This window comes from Rattus norvegicus, chromosome 11 (assembly GCF_036323735.1).
Source record: "Rattus norvegicus strain BN/NHsdMcwi chromosome 11, GRCr8, whole genome shotgun sequence".
NCBI lineage: Eukaryota > Metazoa > Chordata > Mammalia > Rodentia > Muridae > Rattus > Rattus norvegicus.
The window spans coordinates 44,210,913-44,238,550 of NC_086029.1; the positions used below are offsets into that span (position 1 = coordinate 44,210,913).

The 27,638-nt window shown below is 46.6% G+C and overlaps 1 protein-coding gene across 7 annotated transcripts; it reads left to right on the forward strand.

Annotated features, from left to right (window-relative positions):
• Window positions 1–856: 856 nt before the first annotated feature.
• Ifnar1 (interferon alpha and beta receptor subunit 1) lies at window positions 857–27,294 on the forward strand. 7 transcript variants are annotated; one of them, NM_001271316.1, is made up of 12 exons: window positions 857–1,204; window positions 6,867–6,990; window positions 9,192–9,381; window positions 10,648–10,826; window positions 13,555–13,709; window positions 13,797–13,935; window positions 14,521–14,635; window positions 17,288–17,487; window positions 17,737–17,870; window positions 19,736–19,898; window positions 20,491–20,633; window positions 22,315–24,517. In NM_001271316.1, the coding sequence occupies exons 5-12, from the start codon at window positions 13,641–13,643 to the stop codon at window positions 22,669–22,671; spliced, it is 1,320 nt and encodes a 439-aa protein (NP_001258245.1). In that variant the 5' UTR covers window positions 857–1,204; window positions 6,867–6,990; window positions 9,192–9,381; window positions 10,648–10,826; window positions 13,555–13,640; the 3' UTR covers window positions 22,672–24,517. The 7 variants fall into 7 exon arrangements, with proteins under 7 accessions (NP_001258245.1, NP_001099363.2, XP_063126497.1 ...); NM_001105893.1 differs by lacking the exon at window positions 9,192–9,381; XM_063270427.1 differs by lacking the exon at window positions 9,192–9,381 and having other exon boundaries at window positions 1,132–1,354; window positions 22,315–27,294.
• Window positions 27,295–27,638: the final 344 nt, after the last annotated feature.

Here is a 27,638-nt window from a genome sequence, read left to right on the forward strand (position 1 = left end):
AACGTTCTTATAGAATGTAATTCTAAATACGACTAAATGCAGTATATTTCAGTCTTTCAATAGGAATTTTAGCTATTCAGATTGTAGATGTTAAGTTTGTAAGAGGTATGTTCAAAGTATCATAATTTTCAAAGCCCCAAGACTCCCTGGGAATGCTGATTGGTTCCTGAATTTCAAAGAGTACCATGCCAGAAATTTGAAAACACTGAAATCTCTTTTCATCTGGGGACTGTATTTTTTTTCCACTGTTATAAATCTATATTGTATCATTGTTGATAGACATGCTCTTTTAAAAAAGGTGAATTAAGCAACAAATAAGTTTCTTTAGAAGGCAGTAATGATAGAATTAAGGGGCTAGAAAGAGGGCTCAGTGGTTTAAGAGAGCGTGCAGAGGACTGGAGTTCAAACAGCTCCTAAGAACCATAACTCTAGTACCAGGGTATCTGCGCTCTTCCGGCCTCCATGGGTACCAGGTACGCATGTATGTATGGTGCACATACATGCATGCATGCAAAACACTCAAGCATACAAGACCAAACTAAAAACACATTCTTTAGAAAAGATTCAAATGTTGCATAATTCAAAACCCAAAGTGCGAATCTACAACACCAAACCATCGCTTGAAAACAAGGAATCAAGTATAAAAATCCTGTGGAGTTGAGATAAAAGTGTCGCCGGCGCCTTCCCGGTCCCGGGGTCCTTTGATTCATGGGCTCCAGAGACGCTGACATCAGGAGTTAAGCAACCCCTGGCGCAACGCCTCGGAAGCCTCGGGACAAAAACAGGAAACTGAGCCGGGGGAGGGGCTGCGCAGGCGCACTAACTGCAACCCGCTTTCCTCTCAGGAGTCTAATAACTGTCGGGTGCGGTCTTTCCGGAAGTGTGGGTAGAGCGTGGCAGGGGCCTTCAGGGTCCGAGCTCAGAGCACCAGGACTGGACCGCGCCCGGTACTTTCCGAGCCGCTCGCTCGCGGAGAGGGCGGGGCGTTGGTAGAGGAGGAGTACCGGGCGGAGGGGGCGGGGCAGAGGGGCGGGGCGTCAGGAAGAGGGCCTAGCTACCCTGGAGTCATCTTCAGCTCCGCTGTACTGCTGAAGAGGAAGATGTGAGCAACGGGTCCGGCCTCCCAAGACGATGCTCGCTGTCGTAGGCGCTGCGGCCCTGGTGCTGGTGGCAGGGGCGCCTTGGATGCTGCCCGTAGCCTCAGGTGAGCCGAGGGCCCTGAGCGAGGGCCGGGCTGCGGGGAGGGAGAGCTGGAAGCGGGTGAACGGAGTCCACGCGGGGTCACCCCGACGCCCGCCTGCGCGCTCCAGCCTGAGGACGCTGACCCGGGCCCGAGCCTTGGGGCGACTGGAAGGTGGGAGACCAGACATCAGCAATGCGCTTCCCAACCTACTGCCTTTAGTCTCAGGCTGACGGAGGAGAGAGTTGAAGGTGCCCCTAACGGGCCCCAAATCGCAGCTAACAAAACAATAACAAGTGAGCCAGGAAACCACGGGGCTAGTTTGTGGCATCAGGAGACTGGCGACTAAGGGTGATAGACAAGAGAGATCTTTTCATAGTGATGTGAGGAACCTTAAAAAGACGACCTAGCCTCACTCGTGTTGTTAAGTTCCGATTACTCTTAGAAATCGGTAGGTACATCAGGGAGGTAAGTGATGCCCCAAGTCTCACCCTGAAGATGGCCCATTTCTGGCCAGACATGCACATGATGTACGTGCAGGCAAAGTGGTCACACACATAAAAATAAATCTGAAAAAAGAATATTATGAACAGTATACTGTAACTGCTACAAATGCTCTTGGGTCTTTTGTTAATCTTATAAGCACAATTGCTGCCCTTTCTGCACAGAATTTGTAAATAACAACAGTTGGGACGGGGATCAAGCTAAGAGGATAAGGATAATAAGGTAGGTTCAGTTTGGGGATGAAATCAAAGGCTCTGTTCAGGGTTCGTGGAAATGTGGCTCAGTAGTAGTGTGGACTTAGCATAGACAGCACTAAGAATCTGAAAAGAATGGGAAGACTTGATGGACGATAGCTCCTATTGGCTGAAAAGAAAACATTCAGAAAACATCTCAGATGTCTCCTCAGTGTCTAACCAGAAACAGTCTATAAGCCTCTGGAGTAGAAGCTGCCAGGTCATCTGACATGATTGTCTGATGCAGAAGTTTTCAAAATAGGAAGTAACAACGGAGTCAGACATAAAGTTAAAAGACATTTTTTACAGTTATAGCCTAGGACCTGGAGAGACGGCTCAACAGGTAAGAGCACCTGCTGCTCTTGTATAGGGACATGGGTTGGCCCCCAGCACACACCTGGTAACTTGCAGCCTTCCCTAACTCCTGCTCTGTTCCAGGATTTGAGTAGACTCTTCTGACTTCCTTGTCTACAAGGCACATGTGGTGCACACACAAATAAATGCACAGGCAAAAACACTTCTACATACACAATACCTCTTAAAAAAAAGAGAAGTAGCCTATTAGGACTGGAGATGACACAGAATGGTAGAGTTCTTGCCTACAGCATGAAAGGCCCTAGGATCAATCACAGTGTAACAACAACCAAGATAAAAAGTAAAAATTTCAGCCTGTCAAGTGAAGAGCCAGCCATTTTATGAGGGAAAAAACTACAAGACATACGTGACTGTGCTTTTAAAGATCGTGTGGTCTGATTTGAGGTCTGTGCCTCGTAGCCAAGTTGGCCTTAAGTGATCTTCCTGCCTCAGCTTCCCGAGTGCTTGGATCACAGGAATTGAGCACCATACCCAGTAAAAAACAGGTTTTAGGGCTGTAGAGATGGCTCAGGGATTGAGTGTTCGCTGTTCTTGAAGAGGACCTGAGCCTGAGGACCCAGTTTGGATGCCTCACAACCACCTCCAGCCCTAGGAAATCCCAACATGATATTCTGGTACAAGAGGGCACCTAGAGATAGTGTACATATTACCCACACATAGACACATAAGCATAACTTTAAAACGTGTTTTTAGAACTTGCCTCTTTTTAGTATTCTAAGAATATGACTAGAGTGGGCAGTGTCTTGCTGAGGAGTGTAGAGAAGTCAACACTTGCACTGCCTTTGAAACGATTTTGGAGTTCTCTGGAGACTGCCAAAGGCATGCATCTTCAAGGGAAGACTTGATGAGCAGGCATGGCTGTATCAGTATAGGATAAAAAGGACTTTAAATCATCAACACAAAGGAATGACTCTGCTTTGAAGGGAAATTAACAACTTTATTCTGAAACATGAACAGCCAAAAATACACATGACCAAGAATACATGTTCAGGGGGGTTACATGAATTTTTGTAACCACAGAACAGAACATTCCATAAATACAGGGAGCAGTGAAGGACGTTTACATGGACGTATGTGTTAAAAGAGTGAGGGTACCTTTTCTTGGAAGACTGTGTGAATCAAGTCTACTCTCTACCTACTTGCCCTGGAAGCCTTAGGTCAGATTCAAAAGATCTCTGAGACAGCCTTTGTCCCAAGCCTCCCAGGGCCTGAGGCACAGGTGGGCCTGAGCTTTCACTCCTTTCAGAGGAAGAAGCTGCTAAACACGGTTGGTCCTTGCTTGAAGTGTCCCATGGTGATATCGCTTCTTTGGAAGTGTCTAACTCACACAGTTAAGGCTACAAGAGACAAGGCATTCTATATTAATAAAGGCTCGGTACAGCTAGATAACAGCAATTACAAATGTCCACGTGCCTCATGTTTAAATTGTATACCATCTGAATTACTGTGATGAAGTCTCTCTGTCCTTCCTGGGATGGGTAATTTTTGTCCAAGATATCCAAGTAACCAGTGAAATCGTAGGGATTATGTTCCAACACCCTCTTATGGATCTAGTAATATCCCCGTCACCCCAACACCAGTGTGATCACAGTGTGTCATATTTATTTTTATCATCTTATTGGGCCTATTTTATTAAATGTTATCATAACTATGTACATATGTATGTAGGAGCGAATCAGTTAGAGCTGGACTCTTAACTGCAGTCTAAGGCATCCACTGGAGGTCTTGGGCTACAACTTTGACATCAGAGGAGACTGCTGTATCCTTTGCTATATTTGAATAAATTCTGTTGTGGGGCTGAAGATGGCTTAGTGATTGAGTAATTGCACTTGCAAAGAACCTGTGTTAAATTCCCAGCACCCATTTGGTGACTCACAATCACCCATAAGTACAGTTGTAGGAGATCTGACAACACCCTCTAACCTCCCTGGAGTACATACATGTAGGCAAAACATTCTCACACAAAACAGAACACATAAATCTAACTTAAATTTTTAAAAATAAAATTGTTATTTGTTGTGGTTTGTCCTGGAGTTATCTGTATTTTGATGCTAATTCCACTGCACCAAGGACTGCTGTCTAGTCAGTACTCAGGACTCAGGTGACTTCACCAGAACCTTCTCCCCATTGAATTTGTAATACAGGTGAGGGCAGGTACAGGATAGAAGGAGGCCTGTCATTGGACGAGAAGGAAGGATGGGCAGGAGAAAAGTTTGAAGGAAGAGAAGAAGACTGGAATGGAAAGAGGAGAGACAGGAAGACAGAGAGGGTAGCCACGGAGAAGAGAAAATGGAAGCTGATGTTAAGATCCCACTTTGTGTATTTACAGGTTGATATTAATGTTCTTTTTTTTTTATCTTTATTAACTTGAGTATTTCTTATTTACATTTCGATTGTTATTCCCCTTCCTGGTTTCCGGACCAACATCCCCCAACCCCTCCTCCTCCCCTTCTCTATGGGTGTTTCCCTCCCCATCCTCCCCCATTACCGCCCTCCCCCCAACAATCATGTTCACTGGAGGTTCAGTCTTGGCAGGACCCAGGGCTTCCCCTTCCACTGGTGCTCTTACTAGGATATTCATTGCTACCTATGAGGTCAGAGTCCAGGGTCAGTCCATGTATAGTCTTTAGGTAGTGGCTTAGTCCTGGAAGCTCTGGTTGCTTGGCATTGTTGTTCATATGGGGTCTCGAGCCCCTTCAAGCTCTTCCAGTCCTTTCTCTGATTCCTTCAATGGGGGTCCTATTCTCAGTTCAGTGGTTTGCTGCTGGCATTCGCCTCTGTATTTGCTGTATTCTGGCTGTGTCTCTCAGGAGAGATCTACATCCGGCTCCTGTCGGTCTGCACTTCTTTGCTTCATCCATCCTATCAAGTTAGGTGGGTGTAAATGTATGGGCCACATGTGGGGCAGGCTCTGAATGGGTGTTCCTTCTGCCTCTGTTCTAAACTTTGCCTCCCTATTCCCTGCCAAGGGTATTCTTGTTCTGCTTTTAAAGAAGGAGTGAAGCATTCGCATTTTGGTCATCCTTCTTGAGTTTCATGTGTTCTGTAGATCTAGGGTAATTCAAGCATTTGGGCTAATAGCCACTTATCAATGAGTGCATACCATGTGTGTTTTTCTGTGATTGGGTTATCTCTCTCAGGATGGTATTTTCCAGTTCTATCCATTTGCCTATGAATTTCATAAAGTCATTGTTTTTGATAGCTGAGTAATAGTTATTAATGTTCTTAAAGGATGAATGTGTACTGGACTTTGTATGTTTAGGTGGGCAATTATATCTTACCAATTGGGTCAAAGATTATTATGTTGTGTGTTCCTTTATGTGTAGATTTAAGTGTAATGGAGTGTGGGGCAGCTGGTCTGGGTCACCATGGAGTTGGGATGTGTGTTTCTGTCATGGAAACCAGCCTTGGTAACTAGATAGGTAGAGAGATTGCTGATGGCTCAGAGAGAGGCCTTCGGCAGTCTGATAGGAGATGGAGCACTGCGGTGACAGACCTAGTGGGGATAAAAGATACCTTTACATTTTTTTATATTTTTACAACAAGTTATTTCCCGAGATTTAAATGTAGTTACATTATGTCCCCTGTTCTTTCTTCCTTCCATACCCTCCCATGTACCACCACTAACCCACTCTCTTATCAAACTCTTGCTCTGTGTGTGTGTGTGTGTGTGTGTGTGTGTGTGTGTGTACACATTTTTCTTTATTCCTAAATACACAGTCAGCCTTCTCAATCTGTATGTTACTTGTGTGTATTCCAGGCTGTTCATTTGATACTGGATCACTGAGTGCTGTGTTCCTCCCTGGAGAAGACTATTTCTCCTGCTCTCAGTTGCCTGTACCACCCCTACCCACCTGCCAAGGGTTGAAGCCTCCAGAGCTTCTTCCCTTCAACATTCACGTGTTGGCTGCTGCTGTGCTTGCGTAGGTCATGGTTCTGCAGTCACGTTGATGAAACTTCATGGGTAGAGCCAGTGCCATTTCCAGGAGATACAATCTCACAGCAAAATCCTTGTTCCTCTGGCTCTTAGACTCCTCCAACCTCTTCCCCGACAGTGATCCCTGAGCCTTGGGTACAGGAGTTGTACTGTAGGGGTATCAGTTGGGACTGAGCTCATACTTTCTGTTCTGGTCTCCATCTGTTATTGCAAAGAGAAGTTTCTTTGATTCTGAGTGAGAACTATACTTACCTGTGGGCATAAGGAGAAATATTTATAATATAGTTAGTGGTTGTGCTGGTTTTAGTAAAGTGAAGGTTGTAGGTTTTCTTCCAAGACTCTTGCCTTCACCAGCCCTAGGCATTTGGCAGGGTTTCTGGTACCAGGCATGATTTCTGTCCTGTTGAACCAATCGTAAGTCCAGTTGGAGAACTGTTGGTTACCATCAAGGTCTGTGTGGTACTACTGCACCATTGGCATGGCTGTACCATGCTGGCCATTGTTGTGGTTTGTAGACGTCAGACCAGGAAAACAATGAAATGAGAGCATTCAGTCATATAATTGATGTGTTTAATGACAACTTATAAAATATTTTACGGCATATAAATAATCCTTTTGTTCCTTGTTGGGTTCATAGGTGAAGACAATCTAAGGCCTCCTGAGGATGTAGCCATCTACATTATAGACGACAACTATACCCTAAAGTGGAACCACCACAGAGAATCAATGGGCAACGTGACTTTTTCAGCAGAATATCAAAAGTAGGTGACTGATTGGCTTGCCGGAGTGGTAGGGGTCACTTTTGTGATTTCACCGCTATAATTTCCTTTTAATGTGGGAAGCATTTGGTTTCCATGACAGGAAGTGTTATGTCTACTTCATATAATATTTGTTACTTTATCTCACTGGAGACTGAGCTGAGGTGAAGGGCTAGTATGTGACTGAGCAGGTAAAAGTGCTTGTCCCGAGCCTGACAGACTGAGCAGATTTCCAGAACCCACATGGAAAGAAAGAACCAACTCCTGCAAGTTGTCCTCTGACCTCCACTCGTGCTGTGGTGTATTTAGGTGTGAGAAACACACACACACATACACACACACACACACACAAATAAGCATGTCTTGAGGAGGTTGAGGATACCTTCCCTTCATGGATGTCACATACTCTCTAAATGCATAACTGCACCTCAAGTGTCTAGGCTGTGTGGAGAGTGTCCAAGGGCAGTGCTGGGCTTGCAACAGGTCTCCAAGCTACTGCAGTTAGTCCTGTCATTTCCATCACAGACAGTGGCTTCTTTTCTTTTCTAAATTTCATTTTTATCTTATGGACTGGAAAGATGGCTCAGCAGTTAAGAGCTGGCTCTTCTTCTGGAGGTCCTGAGTTCAATTCCCAGTAACCACATGGTAGCTCCCATCTGTAAAGGGACCCAATTCTCTCTTCTGGTGTGCAGACATACATGCAGATAAGGCACACATGGACATAAATAAATAAACCTAAAAAAAGAAAAATGTCTAGGATTATTTTATGTATGTGTTTGGCCAGTATGTATGAATGTGTACCATCTGCATACCTGATGCCTGTGGAGGTCAGAGAAGAGCATTGGATCCCTGGGACTATAGTTAGGGAAGGTTGTGAGCCATGTATGTGCTGAAGCAGTAAATGCTGCTAACCACTGAACCCTCTCTCCATCCCCAGTGTTGTCATTTCAGATACTGGTAGTCTACAACAGTTTTGTTGTTCTACATTTTCACAGACTCAAGGTTTTTGTCAGAGCCTCTTTCTCAGTACTGACCTTCTACTTCCTGTTTGCCAAGAGGATGACAGGCAGAGAACCTCAGAAGGCAGGCACACAGGAGGGGCAGCCCTCCATCTCCTGCTTGATGTTGGGACCATCTGCATCCCTCTGTCCCCTGTGTGGGATGGCATCAGCAGGAAAGGAAGGAGCTGTGAGCACTTCCCAAGTCAGGACCCCAGAGCTTTACCCACCAGGTTGTCCACTGGTTACTAAATGGAGATAGTGATCTTACAGCTTCCTGAGTGTGTCTGCACACAGACCTGCTTTACCTCCAGCGAGTTTTCTGTACATACAGTTTTGATACCACTTGGATTTTGCCGTAAGTTGGAATTTTCCATCCTCCAGCTGGCTTAGGTAGAGTGAGGATATTGAGGAAACCCTTAAAGTTACCCTAGAGCAAACAGCCAGATCTCAACCACCAGTAACATCAGCTCCAGCTGCTTCCCAGTCTTCTGAGCCCACATGTACCCATGGTAACCAGTGTACATGCACCCATTCAGACACATTCACCTGTGATTTTAAAAGAAATCTCTGAAGAATTAGAGTCCAGGAAACAGACAGTAGTTGTTGGGTTTGGAAAGGGCAGAGGAAAAGTCCACGACAAAGCACTGAGGTCTGTCTTAAGGTAGATGGTCTATTTCTAGGGGTTCAAAAGGGATTATCAGATCAGCTCCTGATTGTTAAATAAGGAATTTAAAGTCCAGAAATACAGGTTCATTTCCCAGAAGTCACACAGTTATCATGGATCAAGCCACCTGAATCTGTTTCTGTTATATAAATCATTTATTTTTGTTTTCTTGAAATGCTAATGTTACCTCTCATGAGATTGAAGCAAATACTATTAAAAATTAACTAAATAAATGGCTGGGGCAGAGGGAGGTGCACACCTTTAATCCCAGCACTCAGGAGGCAGAGGCAGATGGCTCTCTTGAGTTCAAGACCAGCCTGGTGAACAGAGTGAGTTTCAGGACAGCCTGGGCTACATAGGGAAACCTGTCTCAAAAAAAAAAAAAAAAAAAAAAAAAGTAAATGTCCAAATTATTCCAAGTAATAACTTGGCTCATATGTATCAAAAAAGAATCAGAGGGTATATAGGGAAATGTTAACATGACATTATCTCAAACAAAGTAAATTCTTTTTAGTATAATTTCTATTTATTTTCCCCAGATGTTTTTCTTCTGCCATTACAAAGCTACCTCCTTATGTGGGCTTTAGTGAAGGTCATGGGGCAGCACCTGCTAAAGTGTGCTAACGTGTGACCTTCCAGGCCTCACGAGATAAGACTCCTGGCTCCCTTCAGTGAGTGGCACAGTACTGTGGCATGACGTAGACCTTGGGAAGCACATAACCTCTGAAGGTATTTGCTTTAGAATTGTCTCTAATGGCAGCATCCTCTACCTCTTAATGGCCTTGTCCCTGAACATTGACTGGACACAGTCGTGCATTCAATTGGCTGCACATTGTTGCCAGCTTTTTAGATGCATTGTTAATTTGGGGAGCTTTCTGACTTTTCACTCAGGCTTGCACACTCAACACACAGTGACACTCACCACAGGAAATAAATTCTTAAGCTAACTATAATAGTGAATAGAAAATACATTTAAAAAGTCTATGTATGATCTACACAATGGAATATTACTCAGCTATCAAAAACAACGAGTCTATGAAATTCGTAGGCAAATGGTTGGAACTGGAAAATATCATCCTGAGTGAGCTAACCCAATCACAGAAAGACATACATGGTATGCACTCATTGATAAGTGGCTATTAGCCCAAATGCTTGAATTACCCTAGATCCCTAGAACAAACGAAACTCAAGACGGATGATCAAAATGTGAATGCTTCACTCCTTCTTTAAATGAGGAAAAAGAATACCCTTGGCTGGGAAGGGAGAGGCAAAGATTAAAACAGAGACTGAAGGAACACCCACTCAGAGCCTGCCCCACAGGTGGCCCATACATATACAGCCACCCAATTGGACAAGATGGATGAAGCAAAGAAGTGCAGACCGACAGGAGCCGGATGTAGATCGCTCCTGAGAGACACAGCCAGAATACAGCAAATACAGAGGCGAATGCCAGCAGCAAACCACTGAGCTGAGAATAGGTCCCCCGTTGAAGGAATCAGAGAAAGAACTGGAAGAGCTTGAAGGGGCTCGAGACCCCAAAAGTACAACAATGTCAAGCAACCAGAGCTTCCAGGGACTAAGCCACTACCTAAAGACTATATATGGACTGACCCTGGACTCTGACCCCATAGGTAGCAATGAATATCCTAGTAAGAGCACCAGTGGAAGGGGAAGCCCTGGGTCCTGCTAAGACTGAACCCCCAGTGAACTAGACTGGTGGGGGGAGGGCGGCAATGGGGGGAGGGTTGGGAGGGGAACACCCATAAGGAAGGGGAGGGGGGAGGGGGATTTTGCCCGGAAACCGGGAAAGGGAATAACACTTGAAATGTATATAAGAAATACTCAAGTTAATAAAAAAAAAAAAAAAAAAAAAAGATTTCTACTCATAACAAAATCATAACTAATTGTTGGCTCCTATGAGGTCTTTTGAAGAAAAAAAAAAAAAAAAAGTCTATGTATGCATTAGCTCATTCAGACTTTTTTTATTATTTAAAGAGGAGAAGGAAGGATCTGGTTAAAAGTGCCCAAATGTCAACATATTACAAGGACCAAATGTGAATTCTCTTTACTGGGCATAAATGTTTACAGCAAGACACAGTTTCGTGTAAGAGCAGAAGAAGGGAATAGCACTTCTTCATGGAATGAGGCTGATTCATTTATTCCATTCTACAAAGGTAAGAAGTTGCCAGTGGCTGGCAACATTGTTACTCTGCAGTAAACAAGCCGTTTGGGAATTTAGCCTAGTGCAAGGCCCTGGGTTCGGTCCTCAGCTGGGGGGAGGGGTACTTTTGCAGCTGGAGAGATGGCTCAGTGGTTAAGAGCACTAACTGTTCTTCTAGAGGTCCTGAATTCAAGTCCCAGCAACCACATGGTGGTCACAACCATCTGTAATGGGATCTGACGCCCTCTTCTGGTGTGTCTGAAGACAGCAACAGTGTACTCATATACATGAAATAAATAAATCTTTTTTAAAAAAAGAAAAAAAATACTTAAAAAAAAAAAAGTAGGGCTGGAGAGATGGCTCAGCGGTTAAGAGCACTGGCTGTTCTTCTAGAGGTCCTGAGTTCAAATCCCAGCAACCACATGGTGGCTCACAACCATCTGTAATGGGATCCGATGCCCTCTTCTGGTGTCTCTGAAGACAGCTACAGGCTACAGTGTACTTCTATATAATAAATAAATAAATCTTAAAAAAAAAAAAACTTTTGCTTGGCTGTGGTGGTGTAAACCTGAGCCACCGGGAAACAGGTGGATCTCTGAGTTCCAGGACAGCAAAAGCTACATAGAGAAACCCTGTCTTGTAAACAAACAAAAAAATGTGCTATTTTAACATTGTGCCCAACAGTTTTTTTCATTTTACTCATTTTAATGGTCAATATGCTAAATGTCAAAAGATAGAACCCATGTAATCAGAAGCTCTTTGACAGCCTCATAATCTCTTTTAAACTTTCTTTTTATTTATATGTGAGATGGCTGTGAGAGTGTGTGCTACACGTATGCAGGGCTGGTAGAGGCCAGCAGCAGCTGTAAGCTGTGCTGGCAGTGGAGTTCTATGCAGTGACATAGGAGCTAGGAATTGAATGTGGCTCCCTGGAGGAACAGCAGATGTCTTAGCTGATGAGCTGCTGTCTCTCTAGCCCTCGTCATTTCTGTAAAGGGATGGAGATACGGAAAAGGTCATGAAACGAGTGACCTGCATCCACTTTCTGTCACCCCCATCCGCTTCTTCCTGCTGTCACATCCCTCCCCTCATATGTTACAGAAGTCAGCAGCCATGCCTCCTAACAGGTCCTCGCGCAGGCTTCTGGCTTGGTGCCTCTGAGTGAGCACACCTTGAACACCTGTCCTTTCCCTTGAAGCACTTCCTTTCCTGCCTCACCAGGGGCACTGCTCTCTCCTCAGTCTCCTTGTTGCTCCCAGTTTTTTCTTTCTTTCATTTTCTTTGTTCTCTTCTCCAGGAGATTAGGATGGGCAGAGAAGGGGTGGCCATGAAACTGTTTCCAACCCCCCCCAAATTACAACTCCTGTCCCTGTCCTCCCTCTGAGCATAAGACTGGCATCATGTCTCCATTCAGTGCCTACCCACATGTTGAAAGCCGTCCCACAGTTTTTTTTTTAAAGATTTATTTATTCATTTATTATATATAAGTACACTGTAGCTGTCTTCAGATATACCAGAAGAGGGAATCGAATCTCCTTAAAGATGGTTGTGAGCCACCATGTGGTTGCTGGGAATTGAACTCAGGACCTCTGGAAGAGCAGTCGGGTGCTCTTAACCGCTGAGCCATCTCTCCAGCCCGAGCCGTCCCACAGTTAAAATGATCAAACGAGACCCTCAGTCTCTCCCTCATGCCCTTCCTGCAGTCCTCCCCTTTGGGAATGACATTTGCTCAAGCTCAGACCCTGATTCATCCTTTCCTGCACTGTATACTGTAGTGACCTGGATTAGCATGGGCTCGTATCTTTGAACACCTGGTAGAAGTGTTGGGAAGGACTAGGAGGTAGGCCTTGTTAGAAGTGTGTCACTGAGAGTCAGCGTTGATGTTTCCAAAGCCTGCCATTCTCAGTCCTTGCTCTTGGTCTCTGTCTGTCTGTCCCTCTCAGTTTTTCACTCTGCCTCCTGCTTATGGGTCAGATGTAAACTGTCATATACTGCTCTAACGCCATGTCTGTCTGCCTGCCTCCCTGCTCCCTCTATGATGGTCACGGACGGGTTCTGCCACCATGAGCCCCAGCTTTCTATGATAAGTTGCCCTGGACATGGAGATTTGACGCAGCAATTGAAAAGTAACTCAGACAAGACCTTAACACATTCTGCCCATCCATCACATGAAGAGAGCAGAGATGGCACCTTTTACCTTTTTACCAGGCACTTCTCTTTTCCGAGTTCCTGCTTCCTCCTCTCTTGGCCAGGCTGACCATTCTAAACCTGGGTGACATTTTGGCTCTTTGCCAACCTCAGCTCCTCTCTCACACCCTGTACCCTTCGCTGTCCTACCTTAAGAGACTTCACATGCTACCTACCCACAGGGCCTGGCCTGGGTGCCTTTCTGCCGTGTGTGTGTGTGTGTGTGTGTGTGTGTGTGTGTGTGTGTGTGTGTGTGCACAAGCGCACGCGAGTGGGTATGTGCGCGCACGCGCTCGGGCGGGCGGGCGTTGGTGCATACGTCTGTGTCTTCATCTGCAGGAGGTCTCAGGACAGCTTTCTTGGTGACTTACCAGAGACAGCATTTGCCGCCATCCCCACGCACATCTCTGGAGGTTGCTCTTTCCGTGTCTTCCCAAAGTGTAGAATACATGTGCGACTTTTCTCTGTCTTCCTGCCCCAGGGAGACATTATTTATTAGTAACATTTTGGATTGGTACTGCTGAAGTTATGTAATTGCTCTTCGATGCCAACAGCTCACGTCAGCCCCCCAAGAGTACATTTAAAAGCTGAAGATAAAGCCATACTAGTCTACATCTCTCCTCCCGGAGAAGACGGAACCATGTGGGCACAGGAGAAACGCTGCTTCAATTACACGATACGGATCTGGGGGAGGTCTTTTCCTGTCAGAGTAAGTTTCTGCTTTTACCTGTTTGGTGTGAGAAAAAAGGAGGTGAATGAATTCTAAAACTTGGCTGTATTTTCAAATTTTTTATAGGAAATTAAACCTATGTATTTTCCAAAAAAGATATCAAAGCTCTTGCCAGAGACTACCTACTGTTTAGAAGTCAGAGCAGTGCACACATCGCTTCAGAGACACAGCAACTATAGCTCAGCGCGGTGTATAAACACCACAGGTAAGGAAGACCTGAGCATCCACAGCATCTCAACTGGGCGTTTTCTCCTCTTGATTCCTGAACCATTTTATGTGATGCGGTTTTACAGTGGTAATCATCACTGAAGCAAACCACTGAGCTGGGTGGGGTGTGGTCGGACACTTGTCTAGCACACAGAAGTCCTGGCTAAATTCCTAGTACTACACACGGGAGTGGGGAGAGAGGAAGGAGGACGGACAAGGAGATGGTGACAGCACTTACAGAAACCAAAAATCATTTTCTTGGCAATTCTTGTCTCAATACTATGAAAATTCTACTTGAAAGTTAATTTTTTATAGTATCATAAATGCTTTTTATCTAACTGTGGTATGTAGTGCAGTCTTTAGCATAATGGCTGGCATCCCCCCATGCACATGAATTCTCAACAAGGAAAACAGCCCGAAGCACTCATCATTGCCAGCCTGGCCAGTAATGAAGGCCACAGTGGGAGCTGGGCCTGTTGGTGGTGTTAGTTATAAATTTAGTATGTCTTGGCTTTTAAAGACAAATTAGATAAATGTGGTTCTCTATCACTACCTTAAAATGTATGCATTCTTTGGCTTCTAGTGGCAAATAAAATACCTGTGCCAGAAAATCTAGAAGTGGATGTCCAAGGTGACAGCTATGTTCTGAAATGGGACCACGCATTTGCAAACATGACCTTCAAAGCACAGTGGATCCCGTAAGTCCCCTGCTTAAATGTCCCTTTGCCCAGTCTGCTTTGTCTTCACGCTGCTTCTGGGTGCAGATTCTTGCACAGAGTGACTGGCTGAGAAGTGGGTATGGTGCACTGGGAAGCAGGGACTTCATTGCAGGGTCCCTGCTCTAGGGAGTCAGATGGTGACTGACAGAGCAGAGAACAGCTGACAGCCACCTCTGGCCTCTGCGCATCCCACCACACACACTGGTATATACATCACATGTAGCTGGATGTGCATGTGTGCATACACGCACACATGCACGTACACTGGCTCAGGTGCAAAAAAAAAAAAAGAAAAATAATGTGTAACTGCGGAGGACAGTTTCAGACAAATGTGCCTTTCCCCTGCATGGTCCTGAGGTTGTGGACAGAGCCATGTCTTGAAGCTGTAAAACTGAGGCAGCATCTCAGAGGCCATTAGATGAGGCTGTGACTAGCTGGCCTGTCTCTGCCACAGTCAGTCATTTCTTACGATAGCTCAGGCCTTACCTTAGGCTATTTCCCATCGAATAACTTCTTTACCCCATTCATCCTAATCTAAGTTATGCCACTGGCCCGTTAGTTACCTCTCCTTTAGTCCTGGTACCTGTTTCTTCTCAGAGCCTGGCTGGTGAATCTCCCAGAGTTCCTCTCTGCCTGGAAGACACGCCTATCCTCTCCTACTTTGCAGTGGACTACTGACCTCTTTATTAAACAATTAGAAGGTGATGGAGGAGATATTTACAAAACAATGAGACAAATGATGCTTCATAAAAATAATAAAACCAAAGTCTCCAATCTCTGTTCTCAAATCTCTAGTAGAGAAGTCAGCATTTGGATAATACAAACCTTTACACAATGCACAAGAGATTCTCTGGACATATGACCTTCACTCCTGTGTTAAGGGTTCATCTCAGAGGTCATGTCTACTACAGAAATGTTAAATTCCATTAATTAAGAATGGCAGATTGGACCCTTAGCTACAGCTTCAAACAGCCCCCTCTTTGCCAGATGTACCCTGAAGGCAGCTGCTGTCTCTTCAGGTCTTGCTCCCATTGCTATGAAGGGGACCCTAGGAAGTATGCCCCGGAGGAGGGAGGAACGTGTCCTAGAGTACTGCCTGCCATGGAAGGAGGATGTCCTTCTAGAAGAACAGGATATTTGGACAGAGAGAAGCAATTTAAGAAAACAAAACTCAAAGAGAACCATTGAGAATCTCATACTGGGAGGCAAGGTGGCATGGCACCTGTTTGGGGAAGCCATAGATGGACAGGTTCTGTGTGGGCCCTGAGCTCAGGTCTCTGGCCAGGTCCTTTTCCTCACTAACCTCAGGGAGGGGCTCATCCTCGGTGGGATGTTCTCTGTAATGGATGACACAGATCTGTGTTATGGGCTCTTACAGAGCCGTGTCAGCACAGCAACTGTCTTCCCATATGGGAAAAGCCCCATTTGTGGTGCTAGCCAATGTTGTGACAGAAATGCTCCCACTGTGGCCACTTTGAAGCTAGCAGCTTGAAGTCTTGAATGTGGACCTGGTGCATGCTTGCACAGTGTGCAGTTAGGTAGTGTACTGTAGCATTTGACAGCTGAAAGGAGCATCAACAACAGGTAAGATAGAACTAGGGTTTCTTAGCTATGGCTACTGTTGTGTGACCAAAGCCAAGCTGTCGAGGAGAGGGTTTATTTCACGTACACATCCATACATCCATATTGTAGCTCATCACTGAGGAAAGCCAGGACAAGAACTCAGATCAAGCAGGGCAGGAGCCTGGAGGCAGGAGCCGATGCAGAGGCTGTGGAGGAAGCTGCTGCCTAGCTTGCTCCTGAGGCCTTGCTCGGCCTGCTTTGTTACAGATCCCAGGACTGCCAGCCTAGGCACCTCCACACCAGCAATGACTGGGCACTCCCCAATAGGTCGCTAATTAACAAAGGCCTGAAGGCTTAGAGCCTAGACGATCTGGAGGCATTTTCTCAAATGAGGGTCCCTACTCTCAGATGACTGTAGCTTTTATCAAATTGACATAAAACTAGCTAGCACATAGGACATGGTAAGTTTTGAATATTTTTAGTTTTTTTTCTGAATTTGTATATCAGCCTTTTAATAATAACCTGATTTAAAAAAATGTTCTGCTTTGAAGAGATGACTTAGCTGCCAAAGCACTTACCAGAGTTAAGATTCCTTGAACCCAGGTAAAACCTGCAGGTGTGGCAACACCCATGATCCCTGTACTTGAGAGTCACAGGCAGTTCTGGGGCAAGCTGGCTAGCTAGACCAGTCAGATCAGCAAGCTGCAAGTCGGGTAAGACTGCGCCTCAGCAAAGTGGAGAGCAACAAGGAAGACACCTGTCTTCTATGTCAGGCCTTCCTACGCACTCATGTGCGCCTGCAAACACAGTCACACATGCACACACTCGTGCACACAGTGAAGAACAGCTGTCACTTCCCTGGGAATTCCTCGAACACTCTGGAGCCCTGCGGCTTCCCTTTGCTGGGGGTCTGTGTCTCCTCCACTGTACCAGGAGTTTCCTAAGTGGGGAAACTGCCCCCAGGTCCACAGTGCTTACTACCGTGTCTGATGTGCTACAGACCCTCAGTGCATATGCACTGAATTGATGAATGATTGAATTGAATTGTTTGTTTGTTTGTTTTCAAAGTGTCTATTCAAAAAGTAGTCCTGGAAACCATTCAGACAAATGGAAACCAATACCTACCTGTGCAAATGTGCAGACTACACACTGTGTATCTCCTCGAGAGACTTTCCACACAGGAACTTTCTTTCTCCGTGTACAAGCCTCAGATGGAAATAACACGTCCTTTTGGTCTGAAGAGAAACTTATTGATTCTCAAAAATACAGTAAGCCAACTTTTCTTTGAGATAATCTGACACTTGTAGCCCAGGCTGGCCTGGAACTCACTGTGTAGCCCAGGCTAATTTCAAACTCATGGCAGTCCTCCTGCCTGAGCTACTGAGAGCTGAAGTTGTGGGTGTGGTCTGTGCCTGGTTTATACCAAGCATTTACTTGAGACTGTAATTTCTTTATGTAGTGGAAGTCCCAAACGATTGTTTGAAGGTATCTTAGTCTGTGTTTGCATTCTTCCCCAGCTCTCCTTCCTCCTCCGGTCATTGCTGTCACCCCCACGGGGGACTCCTTGCTTGTTTATGTCAGCTGTAAGGACAGCAAATGTAATGGACTCATTTACGAAGTCATCTTTTGGGAAAACACTTCCAATACTGAGGTAAAAAGCTACACAGTGACTTTGTGACTTAGCCTCATAATGGTGATAAGGGGAAAAAATTCTTGTGGGAGTGGGAGAGCAAGGGAAAACAGTCACAGCTTTAAGGTTTGGGGAGTCCTTTTAAACATGATGGTTGCCTCTCTGCAACAGACTGAATGGCAGCCTTTTCGGTGGTCTGCACAACAGTACGGGTCACCTGCACCTGGGCCTGACTGTGCTTGTTTGAGTGAGTGTACAGGAGCGTGTGTGAGTGGGTGGGGGTTGGATGGGTATGTGTGAGGATGTTAGTGTATGTGTGTGAGGGTGTGAGTATTGTGAGAGTGTGTGTGTGTGTGAATATGTGTGTGGATGTGAGTGTATGTGTGAGTGTATGAGGATATTAGTGTATATGTGTGAGGATGTGAGTGTGTGTGAATGTGCGTGTTAACAATTGCTTATTTATTGTCTGTGCATCACAGGGCACACGTGGAGGCCAGACGACAAGCTGTAGAAAGGAGTTCTCTCCTTTTCCCTTATCCCTCCCAGGGACGGAATTTAGGTCCCCAGGCTTTGCAGCAAGCATCCTTACCCACGAGGCTGCCCTGCTTTTGAGACGTTCTTTTTTTTTTTTTTTTTTTTGGTTCTTTTTTTTTTTCGGAGCTGGGGACCGAGCCCAGGGCCTTGCGCTTGCTAGGCAAGCGCTCTACCACTGAGCTAAATCCCCAGCCCCTTGAGACGTTCTTGAATCTGTTGCTACTGAGTTAGAACCATTCTTACATGGTTCCCAAATGCACTTGAGTCAGTGAGACTTAGCATCAGCACTTACCTGTCCTGACATCAGACACCAAGTCTGTTCCATGTGGGAAGACTGTAAGTGACCTTTGGTGGCTCTAAAACAGTGGTCACCCTAGCAACTCAGATCTGCAAGATGTTTGCCAGACCTGAAATGCGCTACACCTAGAATACATAGCACTGTGCTTTGCTAGATGAGAGACTCAGTGCACGTTTGTGCCTGTGCTGTCCCCTGCTGGCTAGATAGCTGTATAAGCGCAGTAGCAACTGGCCTACTGCCTATTTCATTGTATCCAGACTTGTGCTACGGTTTTTACATGAATTGCCCTGTCTTTCTTTAAAGACACTCTGGGAGGCAGTATTTGTAATTAATGTGCTCAGCGAGTGCAGAATAGGATTGCTTAGTTCTGCGAGAATGCCTGAATGAACATGGCTGTGAGCAGAAGCCCTGAGTGTGTCTGATGCTGCGGTTTGACCCATGTGTACGTCACCTGTGTGCAGGAGGCTACAGCATGTATGTGTGTATGCTGCAGAGTCTCTGGCACAAAGAGGGTAATGTCAGCTCTTAGAACTACCCCAGCCAGTCTGTGGCCTCGTGTGAAAAATGGTGTTTTAGCTGCTGAGTGTTGGAGTGGCTTTGTTACACAGCACCATTGTAGCCGTGGCTGACCACTACAGACAGGAATCATGATTCCCTCCCCTCACTGATGGAGAAACATGGACCACACAGTGACTCACACAAGGCAGCATGGCTCTCTGGGAGCTGCAGTGGCAGCGTGGGGCGGGAGGGAGCCCTTACTCGTTCTTCACTGTTTTCACTGTCATAATACGATGGCAGGAAAAACACACGAGCGCCTTAGTGCTTATGGAGTAAGAATTCCTGGGGGATACATTCATGCTTTTTTAACAGCAGATTTTTAACTCTCTGATTTGGTTAAAATGGATTACTTAAAACTAACTTATATTGCTTAGACAACCAAGTAGGTGTTTGGAAGAGGCCAGTTGTGAGTATCAGTAGAATCCAGAAAATATACATTCTCTATCTGATTTTATGAAGCGACTAAATTGTTTCACTGTTTTTATTGTTTTTAAAGAAAAGACAACACCCACAAAGCATGATTAAAGAACACCCAGAGTTCAACGTTGTGAACCTGCGGCCGCTGACTGTGTACTGTGTCCAGGCTAGAGTGCTCTCCACTGGCGTGTGGAATAAGACCAGTAAATTCAGTGATAAGCTGTGTAAGAAAACACATCCAGGTGAGACTCTTCCAGATGTTTTTAATGCAGCTGGAGACTAAAATACTGCATTGGGAATTATGAAGAATTTCTTCTTTGCTTCAAATAGTAGAAAGTGTGCTTTCTGAATACAGGGAATCAGAAGTGAACGCAGCCAAGGCCTGCATGACCAGGGAGTGCATCTGCTCCCTGTGGTTCATGTTCACTGCTGCTTAGCTCGCCATCCAGTGTTACATAACTCACTCTTGACCTAGTGCTCCTGGGCCAGCAGTCAGACCCTCCTCCGTAAGGCCTTTCATGAACGTGTGGAAGGGAAGCTGACTGTTAGGAGCTTTGCCTGTGCTTTTAGTCTTGTTTTAGTTCCTGGAGGCATCAGGAAGTGGCTTAGATGCTGACTGTTGTGCCGGCCACACTATGCAGGTGCTGGGGACACCGCCTGCTGGAGCCTCTCTGTTCTTACAGTTCTTGATGTCCAGGGCTGGTTCTCAGGACATCTTCAGCTGTCACTGGCCACCACAGTGCACCAAGTGCCCAAAAATGGTTCTCAGGGCACTGCATTTCCTCTCGTATGGCTGGTCTCACTGGGAGTGTGCTTGCATTGTTTGTGTTTTAGGAAACTCTTCTGTGACCTGGATTATAACTGGATTTGGTGCTCTACTCTTCTCTGCCATGGCCTTTTATGCTGGGAGGAGCCTCCAAAAATACCTGTATTACGTGTTCTCCCCACCACTCAAGCCTCCCTGCAGTATCGACGAGGTACGTCTCTCTTCTTCTCACCCACTAGGAAATGGGGGACAAATGTTTGGGTTCTGCAGATGATACTTGCTTTCTTGACATCCAGAAAGTAATCAGACTGATGTTGTTGTTTCTAGAGAATTTCGGTGACATTAGAAGCCTGGTATGGTAGTGCATGCTTGTAAAACTCAGGAAGCTAAGGCAGGAGATTTGCAGTGAGTTTGAGGCCAGTATGAGCTGAGTAGTCAGATTCCATCACCAAAAAACAAAAGAGGTGTAGGCCAGCAGGGCTACAGAGAGGCCCTGTATCAGACCAGGCACGGCGGGGAATTCGGGGTCAGAAGGGTGCTCAGGAGACCCTGCCTCAGAAACGCCTGTGAGAATGTTAAACAGTGACTTGATGTAGAATAGCTGTTGGGTTCAGAAATGGCCTACAGTAGCTGTAGACCAGCCAGGTGTGTAATGATGTATGTAGCAGCAGAAGGGAAGGTGGACAACAGGTGACACAGCATCGCTCTGGCACTTAGGACATCCCCAGGACATGACCAGGGAAGCCATGTCCAAACAGTCCATGTGCCTGGTCTGGGACAGGCATCGCCTCTATGAGCGCCACAGCTTCCGGCTTCCTGTTCCCACATAGGCACTTGGTAGCAGGGAGAGTCCCTAGGGACCTTGGTGCCTTCTTGCTCTTCTCCTGTGTCCTTGTCATAAGGCTGGAAGGCCAGCTTGCCCAGGACAGTCAGTCTTGGGGGACACATGAGATGAAGGTGTTTGAATCTAAGACAAGGGGCCACCTCATTCCCATAGTCTGCCCTCAGCTACACGCACATAGCTGTTTGCTAGTGAAAGGTATATTCCAATCTAAATATTGTCTTGTCCACACCTGTTGTGGCATTTGTCTTGCCATGTCCCATCTGTGTGGCTTTTCATATCACATCAGAAACCCTGTTAGCCATCTGTCTTCACCTGGTGTCCTAGATGAAGTCACAGAAGCTGAGACAGCCAGAACTGTGAGTTCCTTTCATGGTGCGTGTGTGTTTTGCTCAGGACTCCTATGATGTTAGCAGCCGAAATGCTGGCACTGAGTGGGGAAGGTCTAACCCTAGAACCTGGGAGCCAGGGCAGGGCAGGCTGCTCTCCAGCAGCAGTGGTGTCCAGAGGTCAGGCTTAGACAGAGAGCTTCGGTGAATGGTGGGTGACCTTGCTGCTGTGTGACTGGGCAAGCTCTAAAAGAAGCGGGGCCCAGAGCTGTAAGCACCAAAAGCCCTGAGCTGGAAAACCCCAGAGCCCAGAGCTCAGCACAGGCTCACCAACTGCTGGAGTTTTTAATTCCCCTTTGTGCCCTGGTAGCTGGAGCTCTGACACGGGTATAACCAGCCCCTTACCGCCTCGGCCGCAGGGTGACCCTCAGCTCTCACTTGTGCTTCTGAACGCAAGAGAACTGCGCTGTCACTTCAAATGTCTGTGATCCAGCACCTCCACCCCAGCCTTGACAGCACAGGGTCTGTGTGAGCATTCTTTACAGACTCACCCAAAAAAGGCCTGCAGCCTGGTGGCCTCGCTGTGCCTCCTGAGCCTCACAGGGCATTGCCGGTGTCGCTCCTGTGCTGTAGCGCACACCGAAAGGTTGGACATAAAGCAAAGACGCTAGCAAATCGGGTTTTATTCTAAACACCTCTCTTTCTCCCCTTTTTACCACTAGTTTTTCTCAGAGCTGCCTTCCAAAAGCCTTCTGCTTCTGACTGCTGAAGAGCACACCGAGAGGTGCTTCGTCATTGAGAACACAGGTGTGGTTGCTGGAGAGGAGAATCGCGCACCTGAGGAGGAGCTCAGGAAGTACAGTTCCCAGAGCAGCCAGGACTCAGGGAACTACTCCAACGAAGAGGAGGAGAGTGTGGGGCCTGAGAGTGGCCAGGATATGCTTTCCACAGCTCCCAGTGGGTCTCCATGGAGCCTGCCCTGCCCTGCTGGCACCTTGGAAGATGGTGCCTGCTTCCCGGGAAAAGAAAAGCACCTTCAGAGCCCAGTCCTGAGGACACAGCCAGCTCTCCACGGCTGACACAGGCTCGCCGTAGTCTGGAGTACATGTGGATGAGACAGGCTTAACTGAAGGTGACTGCCCGTCTCTCTCTGCTGGCAGCCTAAACCCCAGGGCGCCATTTGGAGCCACAGATGAGGCTCACTGCTGCAAGGCTGCCTGGTGGTTCTGTCTTCCTGTTCTTACCCTAGCAGACAGCAGTTTAGAACATCCGCTTTTTAATCCTGCTGTAACCTCTCAGTGTTGCAAAGGTGCTGTTGTCTACAGTAGTGCTTCCCAGCCATAACTCCGCACAGCAGTGGCTTCCGACCAGACGTCACTGAACCGCGGGGAAAGGGGACTTGGACTAGAGGAGCCAACATTGCTCTAAGGTCTCAGCATGGCCTGGGTATGCACGTTGCACTCTAGTACTTGGGGAAGTAGAAAATGGCAGGGACAAAATGCAGACGTGAAGTCATTCAGGAAGAGAGAAGCTAGTGAGTCTGATGAGAGAAGACCATGTACACTCAGTGTTTGTATGAATGTCTCTGTATCTTTCCTGTGATTCTTTATAAAGCCAGACAGACCCTCTCTCCTCCAGCCAGCACTCTTCAGGTCCCCTTCTCAGCTCCATGTACTTAACAAAAACCAGTGTTGGATACTAGGGGAAGGGATAGTGCTGCCTGGCGGTGCCTCTAAGTAACCTTAAATTGACGCTCTGTGAGTCTGTTTTGTGGGCAGGATACCTAGCAATCCTGGGGGCTGCAGGGCAGACTCTCAGTCTCAGGCCAGAAAGGAAGAGATAGGACTGATGGATCCTAGCCATGGCTCACTCCCCTGAGCCATTTTAAGGATTCTCCCCAGGACTGCCCATCCTGTGCTCACCACAGGAAAAGTACCTTTTGCCAGGATGGCCTGCAAAGAAACAAGACCTGTCAGGATGGGGGCGGGGGGTGAAGGGAAGGCCCGGGCGTTAACACTAAGTTGTCACTTGGCGTTGTATCCTCCCTCACAAGTGCGAGCGAGCGCAGGTCTTCAGGCTAAGGCAGTGGCAGGTGAGGAGGCGACTTCACCTGAGCCTGGCCTTCTAGGCAAGCAAAGGCAGTTCCATTGCATGCTTCATGACAGCCTCGTGAAGCCTCCCACAGGGCACTGCCTGCCTGTGTGACAAGGTTTTCCTGAACAGACACATGTTCTTAAGGAATGCCATGCACGTGGCCTGAAGAACTGGCCCAGTGGGTAAGAGCACTGAATGCTCTTCTACAGGATCTGAGTTCAGTCCCCTGCACCCACTGGATACTTCACAGCTGACTGGAGCTTTAGCCACAGAGGATACAGCACTGACTTCTGGTTGCTTCAGACACCAGGGTGCACATATGTGTAAGCAAGATACTTGTACACAGAGAAGCAAAACCTTTTTTAAAAAAAAGAAACACTGTGCACTTGAGGGCACCAACCGCCTAATCCTTGTTCACTGATAGTTCTTGGGGAAGCTGAGCCGTCTAAGAACCGTGTAAAAGACAAGAGTGAGGTGCTTTCACATACACATGAAATAGTAACGGGCCCATGAACACACCTACCTGGGAGCTGGCTGCACTCCATTAGACTTGCCACAAGGCACCGTTACAGAAAAGCCTACAATTAGAAATGCTGTTTAGACAAGGATCACTTAAAGCTTGGGCAGAAATCTGAAACCTGTGGGAATTGTCATTTAAAACTAGGTCAGGAGCTGGAGAGATGGCTCAGCAGTTAATAGCACTGAATGCTCTTCCAGAGGTCCTGAGTTCAAATCCCAGCAACCACGTGATGGCTCACAACCATCTGTAATGAGATCTGATCCCCTTTTCTGGTGTGTCTGAAGACAGCGACAGTGTACTTACTTAATAAATCTTTAGAAAAAAAAATAAAACTAGGTCAGGCACAATTGTGCCTGCCTTGTTCCTTCCCAGCTGCCTAGGAATGTGGGACCAACCTGAGCAACACAGCAAGAGCCCATCGTATAAGTATGTGTATGTGTATAGGTACTATATAAAATACAGACCCTACAGGCTATGATGCTTTAGACAGTCTCTTGGGACCTGGGGCGACGTGCTAAAGAAGCCTCCCCCACCCCCCTGAAGCCTTGTGTCCCTGTGTGCATTGGTCCTCTGGTGTTTGTTTCCCTCTATTGCAGAAGCTCTTTGAGCTGGGGCTAAGTTCCTCCCTGTGCCCCCAGCCCGTATGACACAGTGCAACGCTTGCCCAGACGGTGCCCAGCACCTGGCAGATGAATGAGATCTGAAGTTGAAGCAGATGAGCGGTCTGGCTGGCTGTGGAATGAAATGACTGTTTCTATTTGTGCCTCACGTCTGTTGTTTTCCCCACCCCTGTGTATCGCATTTGTATCTGGACCCTTTTGTACTTTTGTCTGGGGCCTCACTGTCATAAAGCGACAATCTTAACACGGAAACCAAGGCTCTGGATCTCAGGTGCTGCTTCCTTAAACTGAAATCCGTGTGCAATGCAGGGGCGCTGCCTACACCCTGTACCTGAGAGAGGACCGTTGCACTCTGGCTTTCTGGATCCATACTGCTGCCCCTTGCAAGTGTTGCCATGTCTCATTCCAGTGCATCCAAAGTTTTTTTTGTTTTGTTTTGTTTTTTGTTTGTTTGTTTGTTTTTTAGATGCTCCTGCCTCAGCTCCTAGTGAGCAGATTCTGGCTGTGGCCTGACTCTTCCAAGGTGAAGAAACAACACTGTCCAAGGTCAGGCACCAATAACAGACCAAAGAGAAGGTGGCATCTAAATCAGCGTTCTCAACCTGTCGTGAGCCCTTTGGGAGTCAAGTGACGCTTTCACAGGGATCAAATAAGAGATCCTGAATGCCAGATGTTTACATTATGAGTCATAACAAACAAAATTATAGTTAAGTAGCAGTGAAAATAATTTAGGCTGGGGGTCAGCACAACATGAGGAACTGTATTAAACGGTCACAGCATTTGAAAGGTTGAGAACCACTGCTGTAAGTCTAGCGTGCTGAGCCAGTGAATTCATTCAGGTGTTCACAGGAGCTCAGAGGTGGACTTCATAGCCCTGTGACCATTGTGTACGCAGTTCTACTGGGAAGTCTCATCTTCCTCAGCCTGCATTCACTTCTTTTGCAGCCCCAGTGAGGGTTCTGGGGATCCTGTAACTTCTTGAGCTCTGGGTTTTCTTGGCTTCCTACATTCCAGGAGGGAATATTTCAGTCCATTACTTTTGAGACATGCTAGGCGGTGGTGGCACACACATTTAAGTCCAGCACTTGGTCCATGCATTGACAGCATTCGCCACTAGAGGGAGACAAGTCACCCTGTTTGAACTAAGCAACTTGGCTGCTATATAAAATGGGGGGGGGGTGTTATTGTTGGCTGTGTTTTTGTTGTTGTTGTTGTGGTTGTTGTTTTAGTGAGATAAGGTCTCACTGTGTAGCCTCAGCTGCCCATGAATTGACTATACCATACCAGTGGTCTAGATAGAGGTCTGGGTGCTGGGGGTTAAAGGCATGAGACACCAGGCCTTGCTTAAGGAAAAGATTCTTAAGTGGGTGTCATGATGGAAGGTAGAATGCACCGTTGTCCGAAGTAAGGAATAGTGGAGACCATTCAGTTGAATCACATTTGGATTTCACAGAAGTTCAGCCTGGACACTGGTGAGCTGTCCTCATTCAGTAGGGTTCCCCTCCACAGATGGTTGTGATTTTTCTATAAAAGTACCATACCCTCTTCAGAAACAGAACTCTGCCACAGAAACACAGGCATAAAATCCAGAGTCAAGCCTGCCGCTTCAAACAAGTCACCTTCTAATGTAAACTTGCCCTACATAATGTATGAAACATCTCACCCGGGGTGACGAGGCACAGTCTTTGTCCTGGGTTTGGTTCTGATGTCAGTGTGGCTGCTCTAGCTGCCTTCACCATGGTTTGCATGCTCCCGCCCCTGAGGTTGGGTGTCGTAGCGCATAGCAATAATATAAAATACTGGGTTTCATTGTGTAAGGTTTTCTTTGCTGTTGCTTGCTTGTTTAGACCAGGGTTCCTTTAGCGGAGAATGACCTTGAACTTGTGGTCCTGCCACCTATAACCTCGTGTTGGGATCACAAGCATGCGCCATCACACCCAGTTTAAGAGATGCTGCGAGTCAAGGTAAGCACTTGGTACATGCTAGGCAAGCACTCGCCCATTAGGCTGCATCCCCAGGCCCTTGCGATATCTTCATGCATGTATATAACATAGCTTGATAATACCCGCTTAAGGTTTTTTAACTTACTATTTTTGTGTGTATCTGAATGTGCCTGCATGAGGTTAGGTGCACCATGTTGCAAGCAGGAGCCTTAGGAGGCCGTGAGCCCCTCTGAGCTAGAAATGCAGACAGTTTTTGAGGCCCCATGTTTGTGCTGGAAATTGAACCCGGATCCTCTGGAAGAGCAGCAATGCTCTGAACCTCTGAGCCACCTCTCCAGTTAGGATGGGTGTTTTTACAAAGCTTCCTGGTTGATTCTGAAGTGAAGTTGGGGTTAGGAAACACAGAACACACCCTGGAGCTGGGAAACATCAGACCCTTTCCTGTCACCAAGTGTTTGATGGCATTCCTTAGACTTGAAAAACCTGGGGCCCCTTTAAAGAATAAAGCTTCTTTGGTGTCTCCCATTGTTGGCAAATAATGTATAATGTATTGTAAGGGTCCGAAAATCGCGGAAGGAAGACCCTAGACTCAGATAGCATGCAAAGGCAAAGAGCGTTTATTCTGCAGGGACAGCCAGCATGCGAGGGTCACCATCCTTTCCAAATGGTAACAATCACAGAGACATTCGAGTCCCTTTTCATAACAGGACCTTGCTTAATTACTTCTGAAATAACAGCAGACTTCTAAGACTGAGGGCACATTCCAAGGGGTTACAGAAACCATCAACGGGAGGTCGTAAAGAAGACAGACATCACAGGACCCAGGTGCAAAAACAAGAGAGAAGACTTCAAGAACGGCTTAGTTACAG

What these genes read in the sequence shown, in the direction of transcription:
- Ifnar1 (XM_063270427.1), top strand. Translation starts at nt 1,132, where the DNA reads ATGCTCGCTGTCGTAGGCGCTGCGGCCCTGGTGCTGGTGGCAGGGGCG. An exon ending in GGAGGTCTTTTCCTGTCAGA is followed by an intron (nt 13,710 to 13,796) that starts GTAAGTTTCTGC and finishes AATTTTTTATAG; the next exon opens with GAAATTAAACCTATGTATTT. An exon ending in TATTGATTCTCAAAAATACA is followed by an intron (nt 17,488 to 17,736) that starts GTAAGCCAACTT and finishes ATTCTTCCCCAG; the next exon opens with CTCTCCTTCCTCCTCCGGTC.